This window comes from Momordica charantia (genome assembly GCF_013281855.1).
Source record: "Momordica charantia cultivar OHB3-1 chromosome 8 unlocalized genomic scaffold, Mcharantia_2.0 BLBB01000008.1, whole genome shotgun sequence".
Lineage (NCBI taxonomy): Eukaryota > Viridiplantae > Streptophyta > Magnoliopsida > Cucurbitales > Cucurbitaceae > Momordica > Momordica charantia.
The window spans coordinates 4898312-4912816 of record NW_028275166.1 but is presented as its reverse complement, the minus strand read 5'-3'; the positions used below and the strand labels follow the sequence as shown (position 1 = coordinate 4912816).

The 14505-nt window shown below is 34.8% G+C and overlaps 2 protein-coding genes across 5 annotated transcripts; both read right to left on the bottom strand.

Moving 5' to 3' along the window:
* Window positions 1-565: 565 nt before the first annotated feature.
* On the bottom strand, window positions 566-7219 carry LOC111014020 (glutamate receptor 2.5-like). Its single transcript, XM_022288613.2, has 5 exons — window positions 6114-7219; window positions 3895-5213; window positions 3401-3704; window positions 2406-2800; window positions 566-1163 (listed from the first exon to the last, which is right to left on the bottom strand). Exons 1-5 carry the CDS (start codon window positions 6406-6408, stop codon window positions 804-806), a joined length of 2673 nt encoding a protein of 890 aa, XP_022144305.1. The 5' UTR covers window positions 6409-7219; the 3' UTR covers window positions 566-803.
* Window positions 7220-9149: 1930 nt separating this feature from the next.
* LOC111013923 (glutamate receptor 2.6) lies at window positions 9150-14115 on the bottom strand. Of its 4 annotated transcripts, none has more exons than XR_002601770.2 (7): window positions 13573-14112; window positions 11519-12565; window positions 10733-10986; window positions 10360-10657; window positions 10163-10277; window positions 9883-10064; window positions 9453-9593 (listed from the first exon to the last, which is right to left on the bottom strand). XR_002601770.2 is itself a non-coding variant. In XM_022288473.2 (6 exons), exons 1-6 carry the CDS (start codon window positions 13862-13864, stop codon window positions 9273-9275), a joined length of 2607 nt encoding a protein of 868 aa, XP_022144165.1. In that variant the 5' UTR covers window positions 13865-14092; the 3' UTR covers window positions 9150-9272. The 4 variants fall into 4 exon arrangements, 2 of the variants coding, with proteins under 2 accessions (XP_022144165.1, XP_022144166.1); XR_002601771.2 differs by having other exon boundaries at window positions 9459-9598; window positions 13573-14115; XM_022288473.2 differs by having other exon boundaries at window positions 9150-9593; window positions 9883-10277; window positions 13573-14092.
* Window positions 14116-14505: the final 390 nt, after the last annotated feature.

The window sequence follows — 14505 nt, the reverse complement described above, 5'->3', positions numbered from 1 at the left end:
TTCTTTAGACAAATACGAAAAAGACGATTAGATATAAAGATTTATAATGTAGACACTAATCCGACGTCATATGAATGATCTAAAACGATTAAAATTAAATAACTATTATGGCCAAAACGAACATAGCTTAGTGTTAATTGACATATATCTCCAACCAAGATTTTGTGAGTTCGACCTCCCACTCCTACATATTGTACTAAAAAAATAATTATTATGTTTCTCACGTACTCTTTTTAATGAATGGTGTGTTATCATTTAAAAAAAAAACGATTATGTAAATTTGTGATTAGATATTGCATTTTCCTTAGAGATAAAAGGTCACAATTAGTAATGTTCTCATTTATTGTTTGACGTCCATCGTCATTTCAATCTTCAATTACAGTTTCATTTCGTCTTTTGATTGAACCTTTGTAAATTCAAAATGTTGTTATATTAGAGCAATTAATTGAACTTGTTTTGTCAACGTCTCCTATCTTAAGTACAATAAAGACAAGGATCAATAGTCAAAGTGAACATAATACAGTGGTAGTTGATATATATATCCAATCAAGAGGTTCTAAGTTCGATCTTCCACTCTTACCTACTAAAAAAAGTCAACGATCAATAATTGGACATATATCTAAGAAAAGTTAAGAAGAGAGAGAAAAGTTAGAGATATACATATATCTAAGAAAAGTTAAGAAGAGAGAGAAAAGTAAGAGATATAGGAAAATTCTAGAGATGAAAGATAAGTGGTAAAGAGAAATTAAATTTAGATTACAACAACAATCATGTAATTAAATTTTTAATTATGTCTTGAATTCTTATAGAGGATAAGGTCGGTTCGCAACATTCTCGTTTATTGTCCTAGCGTCCACCAGTTCTAATCCAATTACCGGGTTTGTCTCACCCATGGGTTGGACTTGTGCATGGGCGCCATTGCCCAACCTTCTTTTAACTAGTTTTATAGCAGCACAGAGTACAGCAATACTTGCTGAAATGATGAACAAACCCATGAAAGGCCCTGGCCCCAAAGTTGAGGCATCAACATCAACCTTGCCAGATGAAGAGCAATTGAAGGTGGAGAGCAACATTGTTTGTAGCTGTGGCATCTCTCTTCTCTCTATCAGCTCAATGATTGATGTAGATACGTCCGCAGCCAGAGTTGAACCTTTTGGAAAAGCCTGCAAGCAATATTGCAACATATATAATAATCAACTGTAAATATAAGAGCTACTCTTTCTCCCTTCCCATAAACAATGTATCCATTCTAACCATTGGATGTAGGTTCAAAATTTATCTACTCTCTGGTAACAATGAGACTTTGATCTAAAAACGATTTGGAAGTGAGAAGTAGTTTATGTCTATTATAAACTCTCTTGTGATTCTTAAACTTGTCCCCTTCAAGATCGTGGTTCTTTTAGCACTGAGGGAAAAGTAGTTCATGTCTATTATAAACCCTCGTTATTTTTAACAACAGTTTAAAATATTTTATGGAATGTTTGACTTGAAAGGAACAATCGTTATTTTATGGATAAATTCAGAACTTTCTATCAACTTTTGGGAAGATATCAAAAGTCTCCGCATCCTCTTGGGTGTTTGACATTTTTTCCCTTTTGTAATTATGATTTCTCTACCATTTCGCTAAATTGGAGTCCTTTCTTTTAGCATCTATTTTTGTGTATGTTTCTCACACACATTTTCAACGAAGTGGGTATCATTTTCCAAAAAAAAAAAAAGGTTTAAAATAGAGTTTTTAGGCTAAAGATATAGGTACCATTTGATTTAAAGGGTAACAGGTGAGAGGAAACACTACCATTTAGAGAAGGATAGAAATGTTATAATTACAAATAAGAAGAGGCTAGACTAAAGATATGTTTTAGTCCCTAATGTTTAGATATTTTTTAATTTAGTCTCTTTTGTTTTAACATTTTTCAATTTAGTTCTTTATGAGTCGATGAATGTTAAAATTGGTTAATGATAAACTTACAAATGATGAATTTGGTGGAATTTGGTGGAGATTTAGTTGAGGATTGGAAAAAATCATCTAAGAATACAAAATTTCTAATTCCTTATTTAAAATTTTAAAGAAATTTATAGAAATTTAGAGTTTTCTTTATGTCTTGATGACATTTTTTTCTCTATATTTCGGTATGGTCAATTTTGTTAACTTTATTATGGTAAGTTTTTCATCAACTAATTTTAACATTCACCGAGAGTCTATGTATAAAAATGTCCAGACACGAAAGAACTAAATCGAAACTTGTTAAACAATAGGGACAAAACAAAAAAAAAAACCTAAATATTATAAGCTAAAACATATATTTTAGCAGGTATTTAAATTCTATCCCATCCAAAAGTGAATAATATTCTGGTTGATTAGCGTTTATAAGGAGATGATAAAGTAGAGATTGAGAACTACTTACAAAGCCAATGCCACCCAGATCGAAAGTAGCAGCAGTGGTGTAGCCTTTGCAGTACTTAGCAAGAAAGACTTTGGCATGGGGAGTTATGAAGAAAGCTGCTTTGATATCTCCACGGTCGAATGCCTTTGGATAATCATCAATCCCCACGATGGTCTTAATGTTATCGAGAGGAATATGCAACACATTGGTCAGATATCGCATTATGAAAGAGTGAAAGTTGCATCCCACACTTGCGTTTGTCTGCCTCAATGTTTCGATGTCTACCACTGATGGCCCAAATCTTGAAACCGTCATCATTGATGTTAAACTCGCTGTGAAACTTGAGGTTACCACGAGAATTACGAACAACCATGGCCCTAGCACCAGCCGAGCCAATCCACCGTTTACTTGTTCTCCTGAAAACAGAAATTTCACTCCATAACACAAGTTTAATATAGTATAAAACCGTACCTACTATTGGATTTATAAGGAGTGCAACAAAGTCCCTTGTCAGGGAAGAGAGCGTGGTATATAGGAGAAGAAAATTATCTCGGTATAAGGTCTTTTGGGTTTCACGAGTATTATGCTTAGAGCGGACAATATAAGTACCATTGTTCTTGACACTTTTTCTCTTTTGTTTGTTAATGAGAAGAAACCATATAACTTAGAGTCTATCTGCTGGTCTCTTTTATTTCTAACGGTGGAAAAACATAAGTATTTGATAACTGTTCTATATTTTTTTTCTCATTTTTAATAAATATTTTTAAGATTGTGTAAAAGTTTTAAAAATAATAAAATCAAGATTCTTGTTTCTTTCCAAAATATAGATTAATTTTCATATAAAATTTTTACTCTTTTGAATTTAAAATTTTAGAGGATAGAACACGTTACGAAACATGTTTCCCTCTAAAGAAACAACAATATATAAATAAAGAGTTACCAAATTCAATTATATTTTGTTTGACTGAAGAAAGAAAAGACAAGAACAGTTATTAAAGGAAACCTTAAAATCTTACTTTGTGCGTAAAAAATGACGGCTATTGCAAACCAGAGCATGTTTCCGAATCCTGATGTCAAAGGCGCTTCGCTATCTTCTTCCCTAACCAGCCAGACCACGGAGATTATGAATATATGCAGCAATGGCAATATTATCCACATTGTCATCGTAAATGTTTTCATGAATACCCATAATTCTTTCCAATTCTCTTTCTCCTCTCTCACTATCATCATAAGCCCAGACACCAGATATGGCTGTGAGAAATCCACATATTCAAATCGGTCCGCAAATATTCCTATATCTCCCACCCCGCCATCCAAACCCTAATAATTAAGAAGCCTTTGGTTAGCGTACAACTCCTACTCATCACTCACTTACAAGTAGAAATCAATATTAAATGGGAAGAAAATGACAGTATAGAAGTTCGAACATATCAGACTTAGTTCTAATTCTACTCCCAGCTTTAACATAATTAAATCACAAATGAACCTAAAAGTTTAAGATTAAATTTACCTTTGTGTAGACTTGGTTTACCAATCCGTCATAAGAGCCATTGAAGGGGACCAACTTGTAGGACAATGGATAAGGCAGGTTCTTGACGACAGCTTCAAACACAGTAATGGAAAATCCAGAGATGTAAATTCCATTAATGTGGTCGTACGATACCTTCACAAATTCATGAAACGTATTATTGGCTGGAACACCAATTCTTAATGTTCTGCCAACTCCATAATCAGGACTACTAATCCTCCCTTCTTCTAGACCTCTACTATGTCCTCTCCCTCCCCAGTAAACCAATCTTGACAAATCCACAACCCCATTATTGATCTCTTCATGATCTTCATTCAAGCTATTGAAAAATCCAACATTTTGTTTCCAAAATGCCACCTCTTTGTAGCTCTTACCCACCACATAAATGATTTCAAAAGTTGGCGCTTGCATTAACATACCATTCTTCTGATCAAATCCTATCTTCCCGCTAAGCCCTTCAAATTCAGTGCCTAAAATTTCCTTCAACAGTTGTTTGCTACTAAAATTTCCTTGCAGTTTGAGCATGGCTTGGGCCAGGGCCCATGATGCATCATAAGCTCGAAGCCCAAAGATGCTGGGCTCTGCAATATTCTCCTCCTCATCCTCATCCTCTTGATGATATTCAGAAATATATTTCCTACGGAATTTTCTTCTGAATTGCTTGAAAGAATCTTTGGAATGGTCAAAATAAGTTCGAAAACCAATGACGCCCTGCATGTTATGGAAATTAGACATACCCAAAGAATCTAGAAGACTTGATATCTCGTCTCCAACAATCCAAAAATATCCATTCTGATCCATCATGTTCATTTTATTTGCTTTATGAAAAAGAATTTTTGCCAACTCCATGGAAAATTGCATCACTATGAAGACCTTGTAATTTGTTCTCTCGCGACCCGCAAGGCCTTTAAGCTTCTCCTCAATCATAGCTTCCGTAAATGATGAAGAGAAAGCTGAGATTTGCTCAATCTCTGCGTTGAAATCTCGAAGTGAGTTAGAGAGGAGAATCAGAGTCTCAATGTTTTTCGTCGACATGTCGTTCTTGTTCTCGTAGATTACAGTAACTTTGCGCCACTTAAAGTGGCCGACGATGGCGGCTGCGCACTGCGTGTGATACGACATGTCGTGAGCCATCTGAATGAAGGAGGGCGGTGAGATTAGAGGAGGATTAAGGGAATAAGCCGCAGCAACTGGGAGTGATATCGTGGGGATATTTATACTGCTTTTTTCAAACTCGGAAATATAAGTATCTGTCCCAAGAATGGCGGCGCTCACTTTTTTGCTGCTAATCAGATCCAAAGCTGAAATGGAAAAATGTGTAAATAATAATCTTGGTTAAATTACCATTTACTATGAGAATATTACACACCCCTGAAAAGATAGAGATTGGCAATTATAATTTTACTTTGAATTGGTATAAACTAGAAAACAATGTAGTTGTTAATTTACCATCATATTTCAAATGCGGGGAGAATGATTCAAATCTTTGACCAGATCATTAGTACTTTCATCAAGGTTCTAGGAAAATAAAAAAAGAGATTTGCGCAGAATTTTGGGAGACCAACCATATACAAATTAAAATAAAAAACGGTTGCTTGCATAACTAGCAAAATGAGCTAAAATAATAGCAAATATAGTATTCCAAGAAACCAATGGTAGAAATAGTAAAATAATGGATAATAAGAATATTTTTCATATTTGCAATATAACAAAGGTATAGTTTTGTAAATATGACAAATTTTTTTGTCAATTAAATAGTCGGACTTGAAGTTCAAGTTCAAAGGCTGATCTAAACCTAACTAGGTTACATTCAAGGCTGCCAATGTTTGGACAGTCAAGTTCAATTCAATGTTGAGGATGATAAATTTACTAATACAGTTTATTATTAGGAATTAGTTATGTTAACATCGTTGTTGAGCTAGTTTTATAATTAAGCATTTTTGGTATATTTTTCAGTTATACTCACTTGCCTAAATTATCAATATTAGTAATTCTATCTCAAAATTAATTGATAATGAGACGAGTTTCTAAGCGTTAATAATTTTTGAAGAAATTCTATCTCAAAATTAATTGATAATGAGACGAGTTTCTAAGCGTTAATAATTTTCGAAGAAATACACATAAGAATATTTTTTACCCAATCAACTTCAATATTTATAATGTAGATCACATCGGGTGGAGGGGATGTGAATGAATGTTACCGGTACTGGTTGCGTGTGCAGGGTTGTCCGGCGAATCGAGGAGGAGGAGGTGCAGCTTATGGCAAGAATTAAATGAAGGATAATTTTGGAGAGCCATATGAAAGGCCACAATCTGTTCCCTGCCCACCCTGGAGCTATTATCAGCAATTACTCCCACCTTCACAACTCTATTTTTCCGGTGGTCGACGCCGGCGGCGGAACATCTGAAGTGAGCTTCTGATGACGACGCTGATCCCTCCAACTGAAGAAGAAACCCAACCAAACAGAAGAAACAAAGAGCAGTCCCAAACATCATTTAATTTTTCAGCTTATGGGGATGACATAAATTGTAAGAGATCTTATCTTCGGACTGCTTTACATTCGAGAGGGCTGGGGTTTGTATTTAACTCTCAACTTGTGGAGGAAAGGAGGAAGAAGGAGGGTGGTGGACTTTCTATCTTTTTTTTCCTTTTTTGATAAAATATACTTTTTGGTGTACTTGGGGAGGAAGAGGAAGGAGCTAGGGTGTACTTTTTTCCCCCCCCCCCCCCTTTTTCCTTCTTTGGTAATATGCATATGGGCGAATTTTGGAGATGTCCACATATCTTCCGGATGAATGTGTTCGCCAAGGAGCAAATGAGCCTGCAACAAGAAAATCCAATGCTGGTGTGGTGTCTCACCTAATACAATTCGACACTCAAGTTTGTAATTAGAGTAAGAAAATATGAGTAGACACCTTAAAAATTTTTAGTAACAGGTTTTTCACTTACCTCTTGGTGTTGGTGGGGTAGAGGCACGCCCGGCTGTACGAGATCTTGGCAGAGGTGCGTGCGCTCCCGACAATCAATGAGTGGTGTCTTTCACCTATGCAAGTCTGTTAACCTACAGTTTGCAGGTTTTAGACTGCAGTCCTCGACGTCTCCCCATACAACGACGGTGGCGTCGCGCCTGTATGCCTACACAGAGTACGGTGATAATCGTCTGTGGTCCTGCCCCTCATTGTCGCTTCTAGAACCCAACATATGGTATGATATTGTCTGCTTTTGGCATAAGCCTCACGGCTTTACTTTTGATTTCATCCAAAAGATCTCATACAACCAAAATGTTTCATACCAACCAACATAATTGTTTCATCTATATATACCATGAATTATGCTATTTACCATTTACTATTTGCATTTCTCTTATAAACTCTAACTAATGTTGATATTTTTTAGTACTAATGTTCAGGATATTTGATGAGTAAATCATCCGCTAATATTGGACTTTTTGAGTCTATATATTATATTGTAGGTACATTACGACATTAATTGCAAGTAAATTATCTTCTCTCTCCTTTGAATACCAATAGACAATAATATCTTAACTCCCACTTGTAGCCACACGTTAAATCGTGTCAACTTTCCAATTTATTGGCGTTAAATTGTAGCCACACATGCAACTTAATTTTATTGTCTTTTAATGTTGACTAATTTGAGGTCGAGTTTTTGGCTTAGTTTTTCAAACAACTGAAGATTATTTTTCTATTGTAAATTAAACGTAAGAGAATTGATTTAAACTCAAAATAAATTAATTTATTTGGAATTAATTTGTGATGCGTTAATTAATTAATGCATAAAAATCTTATAAGATTTTCAATGTCAATCTAATAAAACGAACATCAATATCATTTATTCCACTGAAAAACTCACGCAAAACCAAATATATCAATCTTTTATTAGAAACAAGACAAATCTCGCAAACAATATTTATTCCAAAAATAAATGTCATTGCATCTAAATCAAACTTTTAAACCAAACATTAACTCCAACTTAAAGTCATTTCTATTAATGAAGGTTTAGAATATCAACCTCATCAATAAAAGAAATATTTAAGGTCTATTCCGATTTATTTCCAAAATACATTTCTACATATTTGTCATTGTCGGGAATATATATTCACCGAACTTAGAGAAATATTTGTCATTGTCTTGAAACCTCTTTTTGGACATTTCCTTTTAGTGTTTTGGTTTCACCAAAAGGCCTCCAACCAATGTAGATAATTATTTATCTTATTTATCATGGATCACCTCACCAACTCACCAACGTAGGACTTTGTTCGTACTATTTTACCAATCCAACCATTTATATATCTTTTATTCATTTGAGCGGAAGGAAATACATATCTGCTCTAAACAAATCCCACTTGTGGCCACACATTCAATTGTGCGATAGCAATTTATTAGCTAGCTTTACTTTGTGCCTATTATTTTCAGCAATAACTTATTTATGCATAACTTTTCTTTAATGCTGATTCATTTGAAGTGGGAGAAGAGTTTGAGCTGGCTAGCCAGAGTAGATGATGAATGACTATTTGAAGGACGGTTGGATAGTATTTTGTTCAAGGAGAGGAATAAGGATTGTTATAAATGTGATCAAAGTCTATTAGATATCCAATATATGAATTAAATTTACCCAATCCATCATTTTAAACTTTTGAGTTGAATGATGGTTTATTCATCCTTAATATGGTATCAGAGTGGGAGATCCTGTGTTCGTACCCTGCATTGTTGTTTCCTTCCCTGTTTAATATGCCAAATATTTGTCAGTACTTAAAAAGTAATTTAGATTACTTTAGTATACCTATTTTCTTACCCTTATTATTCCAACTTTATATAAATGTATAGACTACCTATAAGGATATTTTTGTTGAATAGACTACCTAACCGATGAAAATTCAAAGTATTTTTTTCCTTTAAGGTTTTTGCTTGCCTAGCAGTCTATTTTTGTATCAGACTGATTTCCAAATATACGTTTTTAGGTATTGTCTGATAGAGGTAGAATTGAAAATGTTGAGATTCTAAAATTTAGTCAACCATTCAAAAACAATTCACTCCTCTCAAACTGTCTCTAGCTTGAATTACAAACTTCACCGCATTATGCAATAAGATTTTAAAATAATAATTCTACTGTTAACATTATTTTTTTAACTGCAACAATGAAAATTTCCTCTAGATTAAAAATAGATGTCAATTAATGTTTGAATTAAGCTTGTCTGGGTTTGAACTATGTTCATGCGTTGAAAATAAAGAAGTTTATTTTATCCTATATATAAGATATGCGTACATCACGCGTATTAGATAATATAACAAAACCTTAAAAAAGTTTCTCAAGATGAGAAAACTTCATACATTAGGGGCAATTAAGAGGGTCTTAATCTAATCAAATTGAAGATTTGGGCTTTGAATGAAGTGGGCTTTGTGATCCAGCCCAACCTCATTAATACGAGACGACAAGCGGTGATTAGAACTGCTGTGGAAGCGATGACACCTGAAATCAGAAGCAAACCGGCAAAAGGTTCGGGTCCTAAACCCGACCCGTTTATATCATTGTCGTTTGTGCCTGAGGAGCAGTTGAAGGTGGAGAGCAATGTCGTCTTCAGATCCGGCATTCTCCTTTCTTCAATCAGCTCCGCTATTGACTCTGATATGTCGACGGTCAACGGAGACCCTTTTGGAAAAGCCTGAACTTTAAACATGGCCTAATAAACTTTTAAATTTTCAATTTTACATAAACCATATATTTTCTTTTTTCAAAATTTACAAACGTATCATAAATAAAATTGAAAGGTCATGATCTTAATAAATTTTGAAAAACGTTGAATAAGTTGATGATTATTTGATCTAAAATGAAAAGTTTTAGAAACTTATATGACACTTTTAAAGTTTAGGGTCCTCGTTGATATTGAAAATAAGTTTGAAGAATCTATTAAACACGATATATTTTTGTTGAAGAGATGAGTAAAAGCTTACAAAACCCATGCCGACGAGCTTGAAGATGGTGGCTCTGGTGTAGTATTTGCAATGTTTAGTGAGGAAAACTTCGGCATGGGGACCGGAGAAGAAAGCTGCTTGAATCTCTTCCTTTTCCAAGGCTTCTGGAAATCGATCCACACCGGATATTTGTTTGATATTCCCTACAGGAAACGACAACACTTGGGACAAAAATCTCACCATTACTGAGCCATTGTTGCATCCAACTGTCGCATTTTTCAGCTTCAGGGTCTCAATGTCCAAAAAAGATGGTTGGTACCTTGAGATCGTCATCATCGATGACAGACTTGCCGTGAAACTTGCTGTTACAATAAGGATGGTGAATAGCCATGGCCCCAACACAAATCGGGCCAACCCACTCTTTATTGGTTCTCCTGCATATCACATATACAAAGTTTATTAGAAAGACAGGAACCACAACACAGAAGTTCAAACAGATGATGAAATTTTTCTTACTATGTAAATAAAAAATGACGGATACCGAGAACCATAACATGTTTCCAAATCCCTTCAATGCATCATTATGTTTACGCTCAATCAGCCAAATTGCGGAGCTCACAAATATATGCATGGAGAGCATGAGCAGCCACATTTGTGGAGTGAAAGCTCTCATGAAAAGCATTGATTGCGCCCACTTCAGTGGCTTCTCTTTCACTATCATCACCGCTGCATTATCCAAATATGGTTCAGAAAAATCTACGTACTCAAATCGATCTGCAAATATCCCAAAGTCTCCCACTGCCATATCAAACTCCTGCATCATATATAGCCACAGTTTAATTTCTAGGATGTGTACTAAAGAGAGATCAATTTTTGTTTGGTTTTATACCTTGTTGTGGACTTTTTGCAGCAAACTATCATAAGAATCATTGTAAGGAAGGAATTTGTAGGGCAAGAAGTAAGGTAAATTGGCTGCAACTTTTTGAAACACGCTGATGGAGAAGCCGGAGAAATGAGGCCCATTTGTGTGGTTGTAGTTCACTCGTACGAATTCTTGGAAAGCAGCTTTGGTTGAAACTCCGATCCTCAATGGTTTCTTAAGGTTACTAAAATCCCACCCCTTTGGCACGCTTCTTGCATTCCCTGTGAATATTTCATTTGTCTTTAATTACCTGATTAGTGCTTAATTATTCTACAAATACTGGCATTGGTGGTCTTGATTATGCATGTTTAGAACCGATAATACAACCGATAATATTTCCTTCCAGACTATTTTCGACTACCGCTAGAAATTTGACAATTATTTACTTTTAAAAAATATTCTTTTTCCTTTCTTTCTCTCTTTTCTCTTCTACCAGTAAAAAACTTAACTCTTCTCAAAGTTTGTTCTTGCTGCCCCTAAATGTTTTAAAATTAAGATATTTTAAAATTAAGATAGAAAAATACAAAAACAAAAATTTCTTTTAAAAAATAAAGTTGTCAAATATTTAAAAACGCAGAGTTTCTCTATGAGCCAAGTTGTATATATATATATATGTTTTGGTTTACCATCATTAAATGGTTTAACAAGTTGGAGAGATTATATATATATATATTTTAAATGCAGAATTGTGTCAAATTTTTAATAAGTCCCAAGTATTTTTCTTTGTCGGGGAGAGGTTTAGGTTACACAAACCTGGCCAGAAGACTAAGCTGGAAAAATTGAAGGAAGCATTTCCAGTCCTTGCATTTGTGCTCGTTTGTTGGGAGAATTTATCAAAAAATCCCAGCTCTGGTGACCAAAATGCAATCTCTTTATACCCTTTTCCGAAAACGTTAATGATTTGGAAGGTGGGTAACTGCGACAATATGCCCTTCTTAAAGCTCACCACCCCGCTCACACCTTCAAATTTACTTTCCAAAACTTTCTGTGGCCATTGCTGTCCACTTGGCCTTCCCTGCAGCTCGTCCAGTGCAGAGGCAACGGCGGTACAAGCATCATAAGCTCGAAGGGCAAAGATGCTGGGGTCACCTCGCCCTTCATCTTCCGAGAATTTAGACATATAATTCCTCCGAAATTTGGTCTTGAATTTCTTGAATAATCTGTTTTTGGTTTCTTCAAAGTAGATCTTACACCCAATTACGCCTTGCAAGTCACTGAAAGCAGCGGAATCTAAAGAATCAAGAAGGTTGGCCATGTCATCGCCAACAATCCATACATATCCATTTTCCATCATATTCAATTTTTTAGCTTTTGTGAAGAGAAGGGTGGCCAACTCCACGGAAGATTGCACTAAAATAAAGACTCTATTTGTGTTTCTGCTGAGATTCATGAGCTTCTCTTCAATCAGTGGCTCCGGATCTGATAAAGAGAAATCATGGTGGTTTTCAATCTCTGAGTTGAAATCTCGGAGCGAATCTGATAGGAGTTTTAGAATTGCCATGTTGGTGGTGAAGTCGCCGCCGTTTTTGTTCTCGTAGAGTGCGGTGACTCTCCGCCACCGGAATTGGCCGACAACGGCCGCAATGCACCGTGTTTGGTGGGTGATGTCGTTGGCCATTTGAATGAACGACGACGTTTGAATTGGCATTATTGTCGATGGTTGTACTAAGGAAGCTGTAGATAAGGATATTATGGGGATGTTCATGGAGGGTTTATGAAGCTCATATATGGTAGATACTTCCTCTCTTGTCAATGTTCCAAACATGGCTTCTACTTTTTTGTGGGTAATTAGATCCAAAGCTGTAATGAAAGTAAGGGAAAAAAATGTTAAAAGAAAGTGATGAGATTTAGCTCGTAATTTAAAGTTTGTAATGATTTAAAGGGAGTTGGTGTCTCGAGAATTTATTAATCTAGGTAAAAGTAACAAACTCACAATGTGATGAAATCATTACAAATTTTTAGTAAATGAACTAAATTGTTACTTATGATTTTCAAATTTAAGGAGTAAGGATGGAAACGAGATGGAGCACAAGATGGGGCAGGATCGGGGCAATCCCCATCTCCGATCTAGTTGGGGTTTTTTCTCTCCATCTCTGCCCTAATCTCCGAAATTTTAAAGCTGAGAAGGGGGTGAGTCCCTTCTTTATCAATTGGGATACCTTTCTTTTTTCTCTCTTTTTTTATTTTATTTTGTAGTATAATTATTTTTTCTTTAATTTTTGAAAAAAATAAACTTTGAAGGGGTGAAATAGAATATAATAAATATTTATAAAAATTAATATATTATTATACATGTAATAAATATTTAATATTTTATTATTTAAACATTACACAATAGGGGACCGTTGACGATGACAAATAGGGATATCCTTACCTATCCCTATCCTATCTCGAGAGACCCCATTAAATTCTTGATTTGACACCAATACCCTATCAAATTGGAGATTCCCAACCCAATCAAGTCGAGTTCGTGTAAGGATTGGGTCCAACTAATTTTTTTGCCATCTTAATAGGGAGGTCCAATGTAATTTTAAAAATAAAAAAGAAAAAGAAAAAATTTTATGAGTGGCAATTCAATTCGCACCCCAACAAAGATTCTGATTTTGAAAATAATATAAAATTTTTGATGAGTCTATTTAAAATTTTGTATTTAATTTTATATTATTGATAGATTGACGTTTTCACGAATAACACTAATAGATTAGTGATATTTATTGATAGACAAGTTTAGTCTATGTACTAGTATCTAATACTAATAATTAGTGAAGACATTTATCACTAATAAACGTCTATTAGATGAATGTTACCGGTAGCGGTTGCGTGGGCAGAGTTGTCCGGCGAATCGAGGAGGAGGAGCTGCAGCTTATGGCAAGAATTAAATGAAGGATAATTTTGGAGGGCCATATGAATGGCCACGATCTGTTCCCTGCCCAGCCGGGAGCTATTATCAGCAATTACTCCCATCTTCACAACTCTATTTTTCCGGTGGTCGGCGCCGGCGGCGGAACATCTGAAGTGAGCTTCTGATGACGTTGATCCCTCCAGCTGAAGAAGAAACCCAACCAAACAGAAGAAAGAAAGTGCAGCCCCAAATATCATTTGATTTTTCAGCTTATGGGGATCGATCGGATGACACAAATTGTACTAAGAGAGACTTATCTTTCAAGTGAGAGGGCTGGAGATTGAATTATTATGCATATTTATGGCCCTTGTCTCTACCGTTACCTTTAACTTTCAAACTTTCGGGAAAGGAGGAGGAAGGTGGCATGACTTTTCTAGCCTTAAGCAGTTGAGTATTTCAGGTTTGCAATTAATTACATAGCTTCATTTACAAATTAGTTTGGGTTATAGGTTTATGAAATTGTTCAATAAAATTTTCAATGGGTATATAATCGGTCTTCGAAATTTAAAAGTATCGTTCAACTTTTACTTTTGTGTCTAATAGATCATTTAATTTTTAATTTTGCATCTAATAAATCTTTAAACTTTCAATTTTGTATCTTACATGACCTTAATAAATTTGACAGAAGATTGAATTTTGTATTTAATAAACTTTATAACTTTCAAATTTTTATTTAATAGGTCTGAAAATTAAAAATAAAAATCTAATAAAATAAAAACTTATTAGATATAATCTTTTAAGTTTATGTAGTTATTAGACCTCCTTAAAATTTAGAAAATTGAAAGTTTAACTTCCACTATATTTTATTATTTTTTTTTTTTTATTGGTCCAAACTTCT